The sequence below is a fragment of the Siphateles boraxobius genome, unplaced genomic scaffold (genome assembly GCF_051911475.1).
Source record: "Siphateles boraxobius isolate OS27281-9 unplaced genomic scaffold, OSU_SipBor_1 19, whole genome shotgun sequence".
NCBI lineage: Eukaryota > Metazoa > Chordata > Actinopteri > Cypriniformes > Leuciscidae > Siphateles > Siphateles boraxobius.
The window spans coordinates 6,918,777-6,937,656 of NW_027508799.1; the positions used below are offsets into that span (position 1 = coordinate 6,918,777).

The following is an 18,880-nucleotide window of genomic DNA, read 5'->3' on the forward strand; positions in this document are numbered from 1 at the left end:
CGATGCTTCAAAACATTCTAACTAACCCACTGATGTCACATGGACTACTTTGATGATGTCTTTATTTCCTTTCTGGACAAGGACAGTATACCGTACATACATTTACAATGGAGGGACAGAAAGCTCTCGGACTAAATCTAAAATATCTTAAACTGTGTTCTGAAGATGAACGGAGCTCTTAAGGGCTTGGGCCGACATGAGGGAGAGTCATTAATGACATCATCTTCATTTTTGGGTGAACTAACCCTTTAAAACAACATTATGACAACATTACTTTATGCTACAACTCCACGGCCTGTAAAGATGCCATTTTTTTTCTTCACTTCAACATTAAATATATGTTGGCCTAAAATAAATTAAATGCGAATAAAGGAAATTTAGAACTGATATGTTTCACACACGTATTGCATTGAGATGCATTATATCAGTCCAAATCCAGTATCGGATGTCCCGATAGATGCTTCAAGAGCTTGTTTAAGTTCCTCATACGTTGAGAAGTGGCCAGGGATGCGTAGGCTCTGGTAACAAGTCGAGGATTTTGGGAACTCCCCACGTACCACCTCCAGTTTCAGCTGCCCAGAGAGAACTTCCCATCCAGTCCAAAACTTGAGTAAGTTCATCCGAGATGCTGCTGGTACTAGAAAAATGAAAAACTTTTTTCACAATAACTCAAATGTAATTATTCAACTCATAAAATAAATGACAGGAAATTTTATTAATTGGGGAAATGACAACGTCTCTTTGAGGAAGCGTAATGTGACTAACTTTGACTTTAAGCTGTGGGTAAAAAATAATAAAACATACATGGCGAACACAACTTTGCACTTACATTACAAGTGTCTTATGCTGTGTCATTGTTCATCGACATCTGCATAATGACAAGTATATGGATATGACATATCCGTTTCAATGAAATGCCGAAGGTACATTCCAATTTTGGCTCTTGTCTCAAGTGGAAATTCCTCGTCGTCGTCCTCAACAACCTCACTTGTTGGCCAGATGATGTGATCAATCATGACCTTGTTGACGCACAAATTTGACATTAATTTCTTTAAATTAAAAGTGAAAACAATATACAGTATAACAAGTTATTACACCCTTGACCAATATCATACATAAAATTCATTCAAATGTAAAGATAACAAATCAACCATAGGCCCCCATAGGAGTATTACCTGGGGGCTGCAGATAACTTCTTTTTCACACGGGAAGACAGCTTCAGCCACATCTCTTCTTTCTGACAGTATTGACCACACTCCTGTTTCTTTTAAGCCCTTTCTCATCTGTTTGATCTGAGAAGCGGTTCTTCCCAGAATCTGCAATAATCGTAACACACACACACAGATACAAACAAAAATCTTAAGTAAAAAGATAGTTATTGGTGGCTGAAGTGGACAATATAGCCAGTTTATTTTTATATATCTGAGCTCCTTTGGATAATTGTCTAAAAATGTAGACAACACAGGTGATAGGAATGACATAATGACCTATGTTTGCTCTTTAATCTGGGTCTCAGTAAGGTATTCAAATATTGCTTATTCATAACCACTGATTAGAACTCACTTTCACCTCTGGGTATATCACATGAGAAGAAAATAGGGAGTGAGAGCATGGGTAAAATTATTCACCCAAAAATAATTCCATTGCAATACTGAAATTATGGCCTGCTGACAGAAGGTCATGGGATCATTACATGTAAAAAAAAATTCACCCTCAAAGCAACATGGATGTTGACACAAATGTCCTGAATTTGATATAAGCAACTCTGGACTGCAAAATGACTGACTGACTGGTCGACAAGGTGATGTAAGGTATTTATTTGTCACTTTACAACCTGTTTGTAAAAAAAAAAATTGAGTCTGTAACTCCCTTCTGCTACGTAGCAGACAATATACTGTAATATGAAAGCAATTATGAAAATGGTAAACAGAAATAATCTATAATCGATGGAGCAGTGCTGAGGATGAATTTGAGCTTAAAAGTCTGAATCAGCTTGGGGGGAAAAGCTGGTGGTGCGGTAGCTGAAACTTCTATATCTCTTCCCAGAAGGCAGCAGGGTGAACAGGCTGAACCATCACCCCTTTTATATAAGGTATAGGTAGGTATAGTGTCACGCTTCCCAGTGGACAAAAACTATTGATTTATGAAAAACATCTGAGTCGTGTATCATAAGCAAGACAAAAGGTGGTTTCAGATTCAGTACGATGATATAAAAGTATTAGGTTATGTGAACTAATGTCATTACCGCATGCTGCAACAACCTCTGATGAAGATATTGCCTGTTCAGATTAGTCAGTCGTGGCAATTCCCACATGTCGGCTAGGCTATTGACAGCCTCTTTCTGGTCCTCAGATAGCTCCCTGTTGCCATCCAGCTGAGGGAGAGAAATAAGTTCCCCACATTAGTCTATTATTTTACCACACACACCAAAAAAAGCTTCACAACAAAACACTTCCTACCAACTGGATTGTGTTCCTTTGATCGATATCAGGGCAATCCTACAATACCAATGTCGCTGTCTCCAATTGGCCCCCTAAGAGCACATGGACTACCGCAGGACTGATCCCTGCCAATCCCGGGCCACCATGTATAAATGAATGTCCCACCATTCTACCTGCCATCAGAAAAAGGTCAGAATCAATGAGTGGCTGGGAGGCACATGGGATGAGATGATCCTTCTGTCCCTCAAACAGCCTAGTCACATCAGCATTGCCTGTAAATAAAGATGAAACAAGAGTTAGCATAAGGCACAGTACAGGTCTTTTCAAGTTTAGGTCATGCAAAATTTTCCAGTGTTGAAATACACTCACCTAAAGGATTATTAGGAACACCTGTTCAATTTCTTGAATTGAACAGTATGCGGCAGTCCTGTGGGCAGTCCTGTGGGCGAAAAAGCCTTGTTGATGCTAGAGGTCAGAGGAGAATGGGCCGAATGATTCAAGCTGATAGAAGAGCAACTTTGACTGAAATAACCACTCGTTACAACCGAGGTATGCAGTAAAACATTTGTGAAGCCACAACACGCACAACCTTGAGGCGAATGGGCTACAACAGCAGAAGACCCCACCGGGTACCACTCATCTCCACTACAAATAGGAAAAAGAGGCTACAATTTGCAAGAGCTCACCAAAATTGGACAGTTGAAGACTGGAAAAATGTTGCCTGGTCTGATGAGTCTCGATTTCTGTTGAGACATTCAGATGGTAGAGTCAGAATTTGGCGTAAACAGAATTAGAACATGGATCCATCATGCCTTGTTACCACTGTGCAGGCTGGTGGTGGTGGTGTAATGGTGTGGGGGATGTTTTCTTGGCACACTTCAGGCCCCTTAGTGCCAATTGGGCATCGTTTAAATGCCACAGTCTACCTGAGCATTGTTTATGACCATGTCCATCCCTTTATGGCCACCATGTACCCATCCTCTGATGGCTACTTCCAGCAGGATAATGCACCATGTCACAAAGCTCGAATCATTTCAAATTGGTTTCTTGAACATGACAATGAGTTCACTGTACTAAAATGGCCCCCACAGTCACCAGATCTCAACCCAATAGAGCATCTTTGGGATGTGGTGGAACGGGAGCTTCGTGCCCTGGATGTGCATCCCACAAATCTCCATCAACTGCAAGATGCTATCCTATCAATATGGGCCAACATTTCTAAAGAATGCTTTCAGCACCTGAATCAATGCCACGTAGAATTAAGGCAGTTCTGAAGGCGAAAGGGGGTCAAAAACAGTATTAGTATGTGTTCCTAATAATCCTTTAGGTGAGTGTATATAAACAAAACTAAACTGAGACATACCAAAATTGATGTGGAATCCAGACTGCAAGGTCTGCATAGCAAAGCTGAAGTACCGACTTACACCATCACCGATGGCAGCATCACCTAAACCGAAAAGATAATTGTTAAATCACTACAAAAGGGTATGTGATTGACTCACAATGTAGGGTGGAAGTAAGATCATGTCCAAGCTAGCATTGGCTTGGGTTTACTGTGTTCATAGCAAAGACTGAAAATTTGTAAAGTATGTCATTCAAACATTGGCCCACATATTTTATAAGGCTGTGTTACAAAAACTCTAACAAAGAGACATATTGTCAATGATAGAAAGGAGCAATCTCTTTTTGAACCTGTTACACCTGCAGGAAGCATCAACTATTGTTGTCCGAGTCTGATGAGATATATGTGAAGTGAGGGGGAATGACAAAAACACAGTTCACCTAGAATTTATGCACAATATAATTTGCAATGTTATGTAGTCTGCGTAATGATTAAAAGGAATTAATAACAAACCGAACCGATAACTGAGTAACTGTGAGTGTGGCCAACTCGAGAAAGTCATTTCAGCTGTATTTTGCATGCATGTTGTTACAGGCTTATATCTGCATCCCAAATTATTGTTATATGTGTTTCTAAACCTGACAGGAAGGTACCAGTTTTCCCAACCTGAGCTAAACGCACATATCACTAAATGAAGGTTATATTGTTATTATATAACAAACTGTGCTTGCAGAACCACAAGCACTAACCCTTATCAATTAATCAATCTCAAAAGTGAAATTGTGACTGAAAAAACTCTTTACAACTTATGCCATGTATATTATATTGTTAAAATCTTGGTTAAAAATTTAAAGACACATTTTTACCTCCCAGCACACAGTGAAGTGGGGAGGCCCATTTAGTTCTCTGAGTCTTGTAGAATGTGATTACTGCCTTTTCTCTCTCTTCAACATCAGAATGTAGGTCCATTGAGAAGCGAAGAGGTATCTCCAGCTGTTGCTCCCTCAAGATAAGTCTTCTGAACAGTGTTGCTGCACTTGAGGCATTCATGATTTGCTTCCATTCTATGAAATATAAAATAAATACACAAACAAAAAAACTAAACATTAAACAGTCAAATACATTTCAGTGTGATATTAAAAATGTACAGAGCCTGATTACTATGTATTTGAGTGTATTAATCAGCGTGATTACAAGCAATTAACATCAAACAGAAGCTAAAGATGGAGGTCTTGTAAGAGGGACAGGACAGGTTAACATGACAATGACATTTAACAACTGACTTGCGGCAGTAAAAACAGAAAACTAAATATATCCTTCCTTGTGTTTGTGAGCTCTGTTAAAAGCTTATGTTCTTGACCGGCACCTGGGACAATGGGATCAGCAAGAATAGTCGATGGTCCGGCCATGTCATTGACTATAGCAGTGGGACTGGTGCTTTGTTCTGTAGTCCTGGAACCATGAGGCAAGAGATCAATTGTGCTTGAAGTCCCCTCTCTGGCATCATCTTCAAGTAATGGCATCAAGGTGTCTGCTGGAAATCTAAACATGTTTACATATACCATGAGAACCTCAATTGTAATTACAACTGTAAAAACATTACGTTAGTGAAATGTAAGGCATGATGAATGCAAATTGATTAATACCCATCTCCACAAAAGCTGGCATGGTATGCAATATCCTCTCTGGGAAATAGTTTTTCACATATTGGGCATACTTCCTAAATACAGAAACAGAGAAATGTACAGTTTTTTATTATTAATTTGAGTATAATTATGTTTTAAATGAACTAAATACATAAAAAAACATTGTAACTACATCTCGAAAGACATTCAGAAGTTGGGTATATTGAAAAAATGTAATACTCAACTGTAGTATTGACTTCTTTCTCATCAGTACTTACAATTTCAGGCTCATCACTGCTCTGTGAATTGGAAAACACAATTCATTTTAGATAGAAGGTTTGGGTTTGGAACTGACAAAAAAAGATTCTGTGGGATTTTAGTGGAATTTGAAGTGGAATTTGAAAGGTAATGAACCACACTTCATTCTTTGACATACTGAATAATGTGAGTGTTACTTACAATTTCAGCATTACAAGATTTGATGTGCAGAGCCAGGAACTGTAAAGGCATAACAACTCCACAGTTTTTGCATGAGGACTTTGGCATTTTGGAAAATTCTGGAGCATTGTGGGGGAGGGGGCTTGCATCTAGCTCCTCTTGTAGTGGGACAATGTACAGAATTAGTTTGCCATTATTTGTGACCGTTTTTAGGAGTCGTCCAGTGTAGCCCTCAGACTGTGTAGCGACAACACTCAATTTTCTCTGTCCTTGACCACCTAAATACAAAAAGCTAAATTTACATAATAACTTACTTTACTGTTTTTACAACTATGAGATGCCAAATAACATTGCTTTACTACTAAAGTATTTACTATACAAGACAAATACTATTAAAAACAGTATCAAACACAAACCATTATAACTGTTTAAACTTGGAGATAAAACACTGGGGAGACTATATACAGACAGACTGAATTAATGTGTAAATCCTTCATGTCCAAAACTGGTTGCTCTAAAGTATGACTTCAAAATCTTTCAGTGGGTTAAAACCTCCAGCAGTTTTCCTTATCCTACACTAACTATACCTGACCTGTTGATTTATAACATAGCCAGCCTCCGGACAACTGCTTCAACTTGGGGTACTGCTCTTCAAGTTGACAGACAATCTAAACAAAGGTTTCAAATGAAAAGCAGTGATGCTTAGTGTTAGAGTAAATTATATTAAATATGCAACTGCACTTAAACTGTATTATGAATCACTCAAAAGGTTTGTATATATAGTGAAATACACTGCCCTTACTTTATCAAAGCAAGAAGTATTTCTATATTATTCTTCCACCTAAATTTCGTTACCCAACTACTTTTACACTGTTTAAGCGAACTACACCATGAAGATTTCATTCATACATTTCTGAATTAAGTTGCCTCTATTATGAAGCAATGTGTCATGCATTTGTCCCTGTCAATTAAACAATTAAATCTGTTCCTTTACTTTAAGTATTCTAACCCATTATACAACTACTACTTCCAGCACAGCCTCAAGTACTGAGATCCTTTGTGCTACTACTTGTTCCAGATCTACTTCAAGTACTTATCTACTACATCAAATATTGCTTAACATACCTCTACTATCTACTTTTCTTGTTTTCCTTTTTTCTCACACCTTGGCATGGTATGACTTGAAACTAAACTTTGTATGCACCTTGGATCTACATTAATAACAACAACATAGAACATACTTGTATGTGTACAAGTTTTTTTTTAACATTCCCATGCAAGCAGTGGTTCTATTTACATATTTGAAAATTCATAGATCCAGAATTTCTAAATGAGGGAGAAAGAGTAGATGTGCTTCCAGACCCTTTTCAGAGGTTTTTAGAACATTGTATGTGAGAAAACCATGTAAAACAAATATTAACCACAGCAGAATTTTAACGTGAGTGTAGGGGGTCTTTAAAAAGGTTATAATGAAGCAATAACCATTTAACTGAAATAGTGATTAGAAATTTGAAAATAGATGTTAGAATAGAAGAGTTAAACACTTGTGACGCAACAAAAACACATCAAATCTAGATTACCTCCTCATGGCAAGAGTTATCAGCCACTGCCATGGTTCTTTTCCCCAAGCCTGCCTCGAGGAGTTTGATTTCTTCAGATGGCTTTGGTGTGCGTTCAGTCGGACTAGACAGCACCAAAAACTGAAGCCTGACATATTTTATGGCTATCGCTGGAGATATTTTGGATAGAGCAGCAGGGCGTTTCTTGGAGCGAATCATTTCACGACGAAAATAACCTGGAAATGACCTGAAACAAAAAGGAAAAACACTGCAAACACAAGTTGAACACTGCATTTAGAAAATCAATGTATCCTTCAAATATATCATTACCCACTGAAGTGAAAGTTTGTTTCACTTCAGTATTTAAAGATTTTTCAGTAACAAAAGCATTTCATGCAGTGTTTTATCTTATCAGGTTTACATTCTTCTTTGTGCATGTCAGTGGAAAAAAAAAAAAACACAATTAGTGAAAACAACAAGTGAAGAGAGAATTACACTATTGCAGCATAATCATGATGGATTTTAGAAAACCTAGTCTGTACACCCATTGATGCTAGTGGGCAATAAACATAACCATATGTGCCATGGGACAAAAAATATGTATAAAAACAAAAAATCAAAAGTTATTTTGTGACAGCAATTAAAAGATTGTTGTTCAATGAAACCAGCATGTGTCTGTACCAGTTATCTAGTTTTCTATCTTTGTACTTTTTACATGTTCTGTGTTCTGGTATATGAAGCAAGTGTATTGTAACGGTATAAACTGCAAAACCAAAGTCAACATAGTAATCAGTCACAAAAAGAGGAAGAATTGCAATATAGTGTGGCGGCACCTACCTCTGCATTTCATTTTGGATCGTCGGTAGCTGACTTGTTCCAACTGATGTACTTGGGGTGTTGGTGTTTCGAAGTGGTTGCCCTCTTCCTCCTTGACCACTGCCTTCGGGTTGTTGCTGTCTTCTCGAAATCAATGATATCAGCGACTGTGCAGCATCAGCTATTGCAGTATATTCCTCCTGCAAGAATTGGAAATTTTAGAACATTGGATTTGGATAACGGAATATTACAAATCATAACAATGATGCACCTATGCTGCCTTGCTATGGCCAATGCATTGTCTTTACTCTATGATCCCATCCAACCTATGTTGGCTGTGTTCAGAATCACTTACTAACCACTATAGGACTAGTAAACCATTTAGATGTAGTGTCCAAACACCGGGCCACCTCTCTGGGAGAAGTGATGATGACCAAGGGAGACTCTTTGTCTTAGCTCTTTCACTAACGGCAATACTGAATGACATAGGGATATTAGTTGGAATTGTCTCTTGTCTGGTTGCTTTGACAATGTAGTTGTAAATATAATGTCAATAAAACAAATTAAATTGAAAATGGAATTGGCCTACGTTAACGTTATCTCACGAAAATATTATCTTTGAACACGCTTGAGTTGACCATGTGGTAACGTTAACGTTGGTCATGAACAACAGTCACAGCAACTTCAACTGGCCATCATCTGGCTGATGTTGTAATGAAGTCGAACACAGAGCAGGTTTACCAGGCTCCGTGGAGCGGACTCATTATTAGTCTCATGTAACTTATAACATTAGATTACTAACGTTACATGCAATGCGACCGTTTCTTAACAAATTAATTTTCACGGTTAGCAAAAGCTAACTTGGAATTACATCGGGAGCAAATGTAGGCTATTATTTCACCCCACGAAACCCAAATGAATGAAAATGAACATTTCACTATGGCATGTTGAGGGTTAACGTTAGGCATGGTGAGGAGGAGTAAGTTAATGAATCTGGTCTTGAAAAATCGTAAATAGCTTTACTCTAAAGTTTCGAACACAGCCTCAGTTAGCTATTAGTGACTACACAGAGATGATCACAAGCATGCTAATAAATTCACAGGTATTAGCTAGCTTTTTAGTTAGCTAAAGTTAATGGTTACAACATGGCAGGTAACGTTACTGTTAAAAAAGTTTTTCACCTCTCTCCCAGGCCCAGCCATGGACGCGGTTCTTGCAGCTTTAGACGGGACCGCCTTGTGGCCAAAGAGAGCCGTGCATCCTGTTTGCGTATCCTGTGCGCTTTCGTCATTGGCGGAGCAGTCGGTCAATCCCACCTTTCCAGTAAATACGACTTGTGATTGGACTGTACGTCAGCAGAGAGCAAAGCATTGGCCAAGAGCAGAAGGCCCTCCCTCCAGGCTTTTTTTAAAGTTGCGAGGTTGCGAAGCTTCATTTTCGCTCAGTCTGAGTTTCAGAGTTTCAGAGCAGAGCTGCGTGACAACACTGCCACAAATCACGTGATTCGCAAGCTCGCAACTGTGTGGGCGTATCCCCGCAAAGTGGGTGTTGTAAACTCAGCTCTGAAAAAATAATCTGCAATAGGAGTGCAAATGTAATGTAATGTAATAGGTTTCGCCCTTTCGAACCTCAGCTTTCAGAGTTTCAAAACTTTTTTTCACCTATTCGCACACCAGTTTTTAGATCACCATTTACAAGGTTTGTGATTTGTCACAAACAGTGACAAATTCAAAACTCTGAACAAATGATTGCACAACACCGTAAAAAAGAGTGTTGCACTTCTGAAGAAGGAAAACTCAAAAACAAAATTATGTTTGCAGAGATTTTGTTTTTTTTTACCACTTTGCAAGCCTGCAAAACTCTGTTTTCAGAGTTTCAAAACTTTTTTTGTAAGATTTTGAGTTTTCGAACACTTAGTTTCAACCTTTCAGAACTTTATTTTCCGTTTTGAATCATGGCAGGATATTAATCCCATAAGTTAGCCCACTTGAATTTTAAAAAGGCGCAATTTGACAGGAAGTGCTTTTCAATTTAAATTTGCCTGATTACATTAATTTGAATTTACTCAATATTCTCTCCATTTGGGATTAAATAAATAAAATGCTTAAATTTTATTTAACTAGAATGTGTGGATTTTATTCTAAACATTTTTATTTGAAATGTAATTAAATATTTGCCTCAAAATCAAAAACACAATTATATTGAATACATTTTAACCATAAACATTAATTGAAATCTACATGACCACAGAATCATTTCTTACAGTGTAAAACATACACCTCCGACTTCCGGTTATTAGCAGCAGCTGACGTCCGGTTTTATTGACAGGCACTGTCAGCTGCCAGTGGCAGCTACTTCCTGCTGCCGATTTTTTCGCTGAACCCCCTCTCAACTATCAGTGACTTGATAGGATATTGATAGGGATATTGATGTAGGGATTTTCATGACTCAAGTCATGTTTTTCTGTGTTATTATTAGTAAGGTGATTGACTGCTGTATTTCAGTTTTTTTCTTCTTTGTGTATATATATTTTAATAAAGACCCTTTTATTCTCAGTCCTTCATATAGCCTGTTAGTTGTTGTTGTTTTTTTTTGGTGCCCTTTTTTCAGTTCAGAGCAACTGCCCCTCAAAATTCCTGTGCACGTCCCTGCCCATAACTAACACATTGTTGCATCCTACTACCCTTGAGTAAAGGCCCTTTGTCTCAGTCATACATTTTTATTGTCCAGTCATGTTTTCTAAGATTCTATGCTTTAAAGGTTATGCAAACATATAGAACATATTAATTTTTTCTAAAGTACAGTTATAGCCTACACTCTTTCGTAGATGTATTCATTATTTAAAGGGTTAGTTCACCCAAAAATGAAAATTAAGTCATTAATTACTCACCCCCATGCTGTACCAAGCCCGTAAGACCTTCGTTCATCTGAGACGAGAGTTCAAGAGATTTCCACGACACATGCGCGAGAACTGAACAAGAAGTATTAGAAGAAGAACGTCCTCTTCTCAGTTCTCGCGCAAGCGTCGTGGAAATCTCTTGAACTCTCGTCTCAGGCCCACAAGGAAGAAAAGGAATAGTCGAATAAAGTTGTTATTTATGTGTTTTTTTTCGGAAAAAAAGTAGTCTAGTCGCTTGATAAACTTATAGGTGAGCCACTGTAGGCACATGGAATATTTAAACATGTTCTTTAATGACTTTCTGGGCCGTCAAGTTTCATTCCCTCTGGCAGCCTATGTAGCAGTGATCCACCTCTCAGATTTAATCAAAAATATCTTCATTTGTGTTCCGAAGATGTACGAAGGTCTTACGGGGTTGGTACAGCATGGGGGTGAGTAATTAATGACTTAATTTTCATTTTTGGGTGAACTAACCCTTTAAACACTATAAATTTAAACAATGTATTATGCATTACTTCTTTATAGATGTATATATTAAGTTGCTCAAGCAAGTGGCAAAACATTTAAATCTGTACTTATTTTAAAATCGCAATTTTAACATGCTATAAAAAATAATCTGTGGGGCATTTTGAGCTTAAACTTCACATACACAATCTGGCGGTATAATTGAGTATCACATGACAAGAAGGCACATGACAAGATCACATGAGGAGCAAGAGAAACGCATGACAAAACCAGGAACATTACTTATGCCTTAGGCTTGTGTGTGTGTGTGTGTGTGTGTGTGTGTGTGTGTGTGTGTGTGTGTGTGTGTGTGTGTGTGTGTGTGTGTGTGTGTGTGTGTGTGTGTGTGTGTGTTCTTCTCTCCCTCTGTTGTTTCCGCTTTGTACAGAACAGAAGCATAAAACATCCCTAGAAGACACGAGAGATATGAATGCTTTAGGGGGTAGGTGCCATTTATTTTGACATATTTTACTCCTGTTTGTGTAGTTAAAGAGTTAGAGAAATTCTTGTATTTCCCTTTGTTTTATTGTCCCTGATAGGATATTTAGCTTTTTGGGTTAAGGTGGTGTACTTTTTGTTTATTATTTTGGCCTAGTCTAGACCAGGGTCCCTGTACCATGAAGCCTGTTTAGGTGGCTAGTCAGGTGTGTTTCAGTTTAGTTTGCACCGACCCTGGGTTTTAGGCACCATGAAAGTGGTTTGGCTTTTAGCAGAGTTCATCGCCATATGCTCCACAGCTAACTTGGTCCAGGGCAGGATATGTTCCAGGTAAGAGGTTGTAAACCGAACTTGGACCAATCAGCTGTGAGCAAGGGATAAAGTCACTCCACCTTTTTCTACTCCAAATTAAAGGTATGATTTGCCAATGAATTGTAAAGACAAAACCGTTTGGCTTTTACTATTGCTTATTTAGAATAATAATTTTGTATGAGTTGTATGTTAGATATACCCTTAATTGATCACACATGTACAATTTTAGTTTATCAATTATTATTACGCACAGTTTAAATAAATAAATATAAAGGTAATATAAATATGCTTTAGAATCAATAGATAAAGCTATAAAATGACTACTGTACATGTGAGTTTAAATATTCAGTTCTCACTATACCTTTATCAACTGTTCAAATGAACTTAACTTTTCCTTGCAGTGATGTAGCAAGACCTTTTCTTTTAGTTGCCCTCTTTTATAGACAGCTATTTTCTTCTTACTTTTAAATAAATTAAATTCTTAATATTTTTTTTAATCTCGTAATATTCTGCAAAAGAGAGAGGTGAATCATCTTTCATAGCTGATTCTGACCTCCCTGGGGCCCTAAGCAAAATTCTGTTAAGGGGCCCTCCTACCTGACCCATGAGCCATGTAAACCATTTGACATTGCCACACAGTCACACCTGGCACCCCAGTGCTCCCACTACAATCCTTCCTACTTTAACTACTAATGAAAATGTAATTCCTGATATCAGAAATAGAGATTGTTACATTAAAAAGTACATTATTAATATTATCAAGAATTCACATTTTAAATAGTACAAATTTAATTATTGATATCAAAAATGCATCCTGTGAATGAATAAATGCTAAAATGGCTTGCCATAGCATGTCACTGTGTTTTAAATGATAAAAGCAATACTTGATACTTGGTGGTTATTATTTACTGAGGGATGTGAATCCATATTGACCAGTATGTCCAGCCAATCAACATTTTAAATGGAATATAGCCTGTAAATCAATAGTCAATGTCAATACATTTCTTTCCATCTTGCTTTATTGCAGAGTTGTAACTAAACTGACTTGGAGTCTAGATAATCATTCTCTTGTTTTAAAAGTATGTGCACCTATATTGAGGAGTCCCATTACACCCATATTGTACTGGTCCCCACAGGTGTTTTGCTGGAAAGTGCGCGTTTTATTTCGTGTACGTGCATATGAACGCATGTTAACGCGTGACGCGGTTATCTTTTTCAAGCTGCTGTTTAAACAAACACCGTTGCCCTTTGTCGTTTATCAAACGTAATACATAGTTGTATTTCACTCTTACTTATTTTGTCAGGCACAAAGTCACAGAACACAGAAAGTGGCCGGCATTAGAAAGCAAGCAAGCAATGGAGGAGTATGTGAATGTCTGGTGCTATGATTTGGTTTTCTACGGGTAATTTTTCTTTTTGGTCCTTGTTTGTCTGTTCATGTTCCTTGTAGATTTGTCTTAGTAGCTGTTTGGAGTAGTCCCTTCTGCAAAGGGCTTGGAAGAGAGTTCCCTTTCGTAGTCACTCCGAGTTACGTCGGATGATGACGAATGGGGGTTTCTCTTAGAAAACCAATCGACTTTGAGTATTACAAAACGAGCCAATGGCGATGAAATGCCATGGGTCTGCGGAATTTGCATAGCGTATCTCCGCCCCTGCGCGTGGGTATAAAAGGAGGACACCGGCAACATGCAGATATGTTTTCGCTTCAGAGCCAAGAGTATTTCTTCACTCCACAGCCATCTCTGACTTCGCTCTACGAGACGAGCTTCTCTCTCCGGTGTTGGTGTGACGGCGATCTGCAGCGAGCTCACAGTGCCTGCTGATCTGTGCAGTGATCTGCCAGTACGTGCGTGTCTCCCTGTGCGCTTCAACATCGCAGAGTTTTTTCTCCTCTCATAAAAGAGCTCGCACACGACACGTATTTTTAAAGACGGCTCGCCCGTGCATTTCTGGTTGCAGCGGACTGGTATCAGACTCTGATGGGCACGAGCGCTGTCTAGTGTGTTTGGGCTTTGATCATGCTTGAACAGCGCTCGTGGATGACTCATGTTCTCTCTGGGAACGTGATCATCGCGTCATATATAGGTCGAGACTCGATGAACTCGCAAGAGTGAGAGTCCCCTCATCCACCACCCGATCTTCGGCTGGTGGCCAGGGTGACCTGAGGGTGTTGGTCTGGAACAAGGCGCCGACTCTGTGTCCACGCCCGAGTCCCCCCCCCCTCTTTAATGACGTTGCCCGCTAGCGAACTGATGATTCCATGAGTCTACCCTTGGGTGGCCCGTGTGTTTTCATTTGAAGCTACAGAGGACGATGCTGTGTCTGTAGCAGCATCACTAGGTGGGCTTGATTCTTCTGGAAATGACGACTCGTCACAGCTGCCACCTTCTGGTGTGCATACGGCTGTGCCTGAGTATGATCCGGAGATGACGGCCATACTTTCCCGGGACGATTGGTTTTGGGTAAGGCCGCCGACGCGTCCACGGCAAACCCCAATATCTTTCCTCCCGGACGTGCATGATGAGATCTTGGGTCCTCTCGTCTGTCTCATCCGCCTTTCCTCCCCTCAGGGGCCGCTGCCCATGGGTACACTGGGGTTCCCCCGGCTGAACGCTCTGTTGCCATGCTACTATGTCCTCAGAGTGCTTCCCGGCGCAATTCTAGGCACCTTGTCCAAAGCCTGTAGTTCTTTTCGTCTACACTAATCTGTGACGAAATCCTATAGTGCCACAGGACAGGCAGCTGCCTCACTGCATCCCATGACCGTTCTGCTGGTCTAGCTGACCCAGATGCTCATGGACATGCAGGAGGGCGGGACTGACCCGAGGCTCTTCAGTGAGCTGCGCGCCGCCACTGACTTTGCTTCCCGAGCGACGAAATTGGCCATACGCTCTCGGCGTCAGGTGATGTTCACCAGTCTGGGGCTGACCGGTCTGATGTGCACGATGTCAGGCGGACCCGTCTGCTCGACACCCCCATCTCCCAGGTCGGCCTCTTAGGCGGTGCGGTTGAGTGCTTATGCCCAACAGTTCTCAACCGCCCGTGAGCAGATTGAGGTTATTCTGACCGACGGCCCTGCCGTCCGCTCATATCCCTCAGTCTGCCCACCGCCGAAGGCTCCCTCCCACGGTTCCAACCCCGCCCGTTCACCCAGGCCTGGCTCTGGAAGACCGTAGGGGGGATGCCACAGCCCTCTCCAGCCCCGCCCCCCGGTAAACGCCGGTTAAGCAGCACTTTTGAGATGGGCTGCTCAGAGATGAGACTCAGTTCTTTCCAGGAGCTGGTAGCAGGGCCACTCCTTTCCCCGGTGGAGGGCTGGGGAAGAATCCTTATTCAGAAAGAACTGACTCTCTCGTCTCTGAGCATACAGAGTTCTCGGACGACACAGAGCGCCGCCCACTAGCCGTGCTCTCCTCGTCCCCCTCTGTCCCAGAGGCGGTTGACACGGCATGCCGTCCACGGACCGCTTCGCCCCTGTCCCCCTCTGTCGCCAGACCCCTGACAGAGCAGGCCCCCGTGGAACGCTGGTCCTTCCCTGGCCTCCTCTGTCAGGGTGCGGTTATGACCTTGCCCCCACACCGGGCCGCTATGCCGTCCACGTCTGGGCCGGTCATTCCGCTCCGCTGCACCACCGGGGGGACGTCTGTGGTTCTTGACGCCGCTGGCACAGTTGGGAGCCTGCCTAGAGCTTCCCTATCTGTTCCGCTGGGTCGCGCGAACCATCGGCTCGGCTATGCGATTCAGTTCGCACGGTCTCCTCCCCGCTTCAGGGGAGTCCACTCCACTTTGGTCGGTGGCTATGCCCCTATCATTAGAGTGGATGTTGCTACCCTACTGGCGAAGGGTGCGATTGAGACTGTCCCTCCTGCCGAAATGAGGTCCGGGTTTACAGCCCCTACCTCATTGTCCCGGAGAAGTCTGGTGGGTTACGGCCAATCCTGGACCTACGCATCTGAACCGCTCCCTTCACAGGCTGCCGTTCAAGATGCTCCTGGCCAAACGCATTTCTGGATGTGTGCAGCCACAGGATTGGTTTGCAGCGTTCGACCTGAAGGACGCCTACTTTTATGTTTCCGTTCTCCTTCGACTCAGACCATTACTACGGTTTGCTGTCAGGGCGCGCACATATCAGTACGCTGTTCTCCCATTCGGGCTAGCCCTGTCTCCTCGCGCCTTCACAAAGGTTCTTGCGGCGGCCCTTGTTCCTCCATGGGAACACGGGGTTCGCATCCTGAACTATCTCGGTGACTGGCTGTCTTAAGCTCACTCCTGGGACCAGGTTTGCGAATACAGGGACCCAGTGCTCCGGCACCTAGCTCGTCTGGGCCTTCGGGTCAACTGGGAACGGAGTAACTTTACCCCATGCAGAGGAGCTCTTTTCTCGGTATGGACTTGGTCGCCTTCTCCACTCGGCCATTGCTGACTTGCCTGAGACTATCAAGCGCAAGATTGCGGTTCCACTGAAGTTTTTTTTTCAGCGGCTCCTAGGGCATATGGCATCTGCAGCCGCGGTACGCCGCTCAGATTGCTTCATATGAGACCGCTTCAGCTTGGTTTCGCGACCAAATCCCGAGGTGGGCATGGCATCACGGCACCCTCCGAGTACCAGTTACTCCGACCTGCCGTCAGTACTCACCCCGTGGTCGAACCTCAGTTTTCTACGGGCCCGAGTGCCCCTGGAACGAGCTTCCCGGCATGCTGTTGTCTCAACAGATGCCTCCACGGGCTGGGGCGCCATGCGCAATGGACATGCTATCACACTCTCATGTTGAGCAGGGATGCTCCTGAAAAGTTCAGTGAGATTTATCACACCCAGGTGTTGAGCAGAAATGCTCCTGAGGTTCAGTGAATTTCCTCACACTTAGGTGTTGAGCAAGGTTGCTCCTGAAGCTCAGTGATTCTCACATGTAGTGTTGAGCAGTATGCATGTCTATTTCCTCGAGTTGCCGGCAGTACGCCTTGCCCTGCGCCGCTCCCGGGAGTTGCGCTTGGGTCAACACGTACTAGTCCGATCAGACAATACCGCCACAGTAGCGTACATCAACCGTCAGGGTGGTCTACGCTCCCGCCGTATGTCGCAACTTGCACGCCACCTCCTCTTATGGAGTCAGAAGCACCTGAGGTCCCTTCGTGCTATCTACATTCCGTGAGATCGGAACTTTGCAGCCGAAGAGCTGTCACGGTTTCGGCCCATCTCTGGCGAATGGCGACTCCATCCCCAGTCGGTCCAGCTGGTTTGGGACCAGTTTGGGGACGCACAGAGAGACCTGTTTGCCTCCCAAGACTCATCCCATTGCGCCCTGTATTACTCCCTGTCCGAGGCCACCCTCGGCACGGATGCACTGGAGCACAGCTGGCCGCGGGGCCTACGCAAATTTGTGTTTCCCCCAGTGAGCCTTCTCGCACAGACCTTGTGCAAGATCAAGGAGGACGAGGAGCAGGTCATTCTGGTTGCGCCGTACTGGCTCACCCGGACCTGGTTCTCCGAACTGATACTCCTCGCGACAGCACCTCCTTGGCCAAATCCTCTGAGGAAGGATCTCCTTTCTCAGAGACGGGGGACCCTCTGGCACCCTCGACCCGATCTTGGAGGCTCCACTTGTGGCTCCTGGATGGGACGAGGCAGGTTTGAGTATCCTGCCACCAGCGGTGGCGGCTACCATAACTTCCGCTAGAGCATCGTCCACGAGACATGTCTATGCGTCGAAGTGGAATCTCTTTGTCAACTGGTGCTCCTCTCGCCGAGAAGACCCCAGGAGATGCTCGATCAGTGTCGTGCTTTCCTTCCTGCAAGATGGGCTGGAGCGAAGGCTGTCTCCCTCCACCCTGAAGGTGTATGTGGCCGCTATCGCCGCATATCACTAAGCAGTTGAAGGTAAGTCTCTGGGGAAGCACGACCTGATCGTCAGGTTCCTGAGAGGAGCGAGGAGATTGAATCCTCCTCGCCCTCCTCTCGTTCCCTCTTGGGACCTCTCAGTGGTGTTAAATGCCTTGCAGAGGGCTCCCTTTGAGCCTCTGCAATCAGTTGAGCTTAAGTTCCTGTCTATGAAGACAGCGCTCCTGGTTGCATTGGCCTCCATCAAGAGGGTAGGGGACCTGCACGCATTCTCCGTTGATGAAGCCTGCCTGGAATTCGGGCCCGGTCACTCTCACGTGATCCTGAGACCCCGGCCTGGATATGTGCCCAAGGTTCCCACCACTCCCTTCCGGGACCACGTGGTGAACCTTCAAGCGCTTGGCACTGCTCTGTCTAGTACGCGCTCTCCGTGCTTACGTGACAGAACGCAGTGTTTTAGGACCTCAGACCAGCTCTTTGTCTGTTATGGAGGGAGACTGAAGGGAAAGGCTCTCTCAAAGCAGAGGTTGTCCCACTGGATAGTGGACGCCATTGCTTTGGCTTACCAACAGCAAGGCCGACCGTGCCCCCTTGGTGTGACAGCCCACTCCACCCGGAGTGTGGCTTCCTCTTGGGCCCTAGCGCATGGCGCCTCGCTGGAAGACATCTG

General features: G+C 43.0%; 2 protein-coding genes and 1 long non-coding RNA gene across 4 annotated transcripts in view; 1 reads left to right on the plus strand and 2 right to left on the minus strand.

Moving 5' to 3' along the window:
• Nucleotides 1-901: 901 nt before the first annotated feature.
• On the minus strand, nucleotides 902-4,824 carry LOC143742534 (uncharacterized). The gene is made up of 6 exons (XR_013205448.1): nucleotides 4,650-4,824; nucleotides 3,805-3,888; nucleotides 2,460-2,713; nucleotides 2,246-2,374; nucleotides 1,176-1,316; nucleotides 902-1,019 (listed from the first exon to the last, which is right to left on the minus strand). It is a non-coding gene; the product is annotated as an uncharacterized LOC143742534 (long non-coding RNA).
• A 176-nt stretch (nucleotides 4,825-5,000) lies between these two features.
• LOC143742385 (uncharacterized) lies at nucleotides 5,001-12,980 on the minus strand. Its single transcript, XM_077235243.1, has 9 exons — nucleotides 12,972-12,980; nucleotides 8,243-8,421; nucleotides 7,427-7,652; nucleotides 6,439-6,514; nucleotides 5,868-6,124; nucleotides 5,654-5,707; nucleotides 5,430-5,503; nucleotides 5,150-5,325; nucleotides 5,001-5,014 (listed from the first exon to the last, which is right to left on the minus strand). Exons 1-9 carry the CDS (start codon nucleotides 12,978-12,980, stop codon nucleotides 5,001-5,003), a joined length of 1,065 nt encoding a protein of 354 aa, XP_077091358.1.
• Nucleotides 11,811-18,880, plus strand: part of LOC143742423 (NLR family CARD domain-containing protein 3-like) — a 59,555-nt gene continuing 52,485 nt past the window's right edge. The window contains exon 1 of one of the 2 annotated variants that reach the window (XM_077235271.1): nucleotides 11,811-12,066. The gene's annotated coding sequence lies outside the window, so the exon portion shown is untranslated. The remainder of the gene's footprint in view (nucleotides 12,067-18,880) is intronic. The other variant, XM_077235272.1, reaches the window with a different exon arrangement.

What these genes read in the sequence shown, in the direction of transcription:
- LOC143742385 (XM_077235243.1), bottom strand. An exon ending in GCTATGTTATAAATCAACAG is followed by an intron (nt 6,125 to 6,438) that starts GTCAGGTATAGT and finishes TTTTGTATTTAG; the next exon opens with GTGGTCAAGGACAGAGAAAA. An exon ending in AGAAAGAAGTCAATACTACA is followed by an intron (nt 5,504 to 5,653) that starts GTTGAGTATTAC and finishes TTCTGTATTTAG; the next exon opens with GAAGTATGCCCAATATGTGA.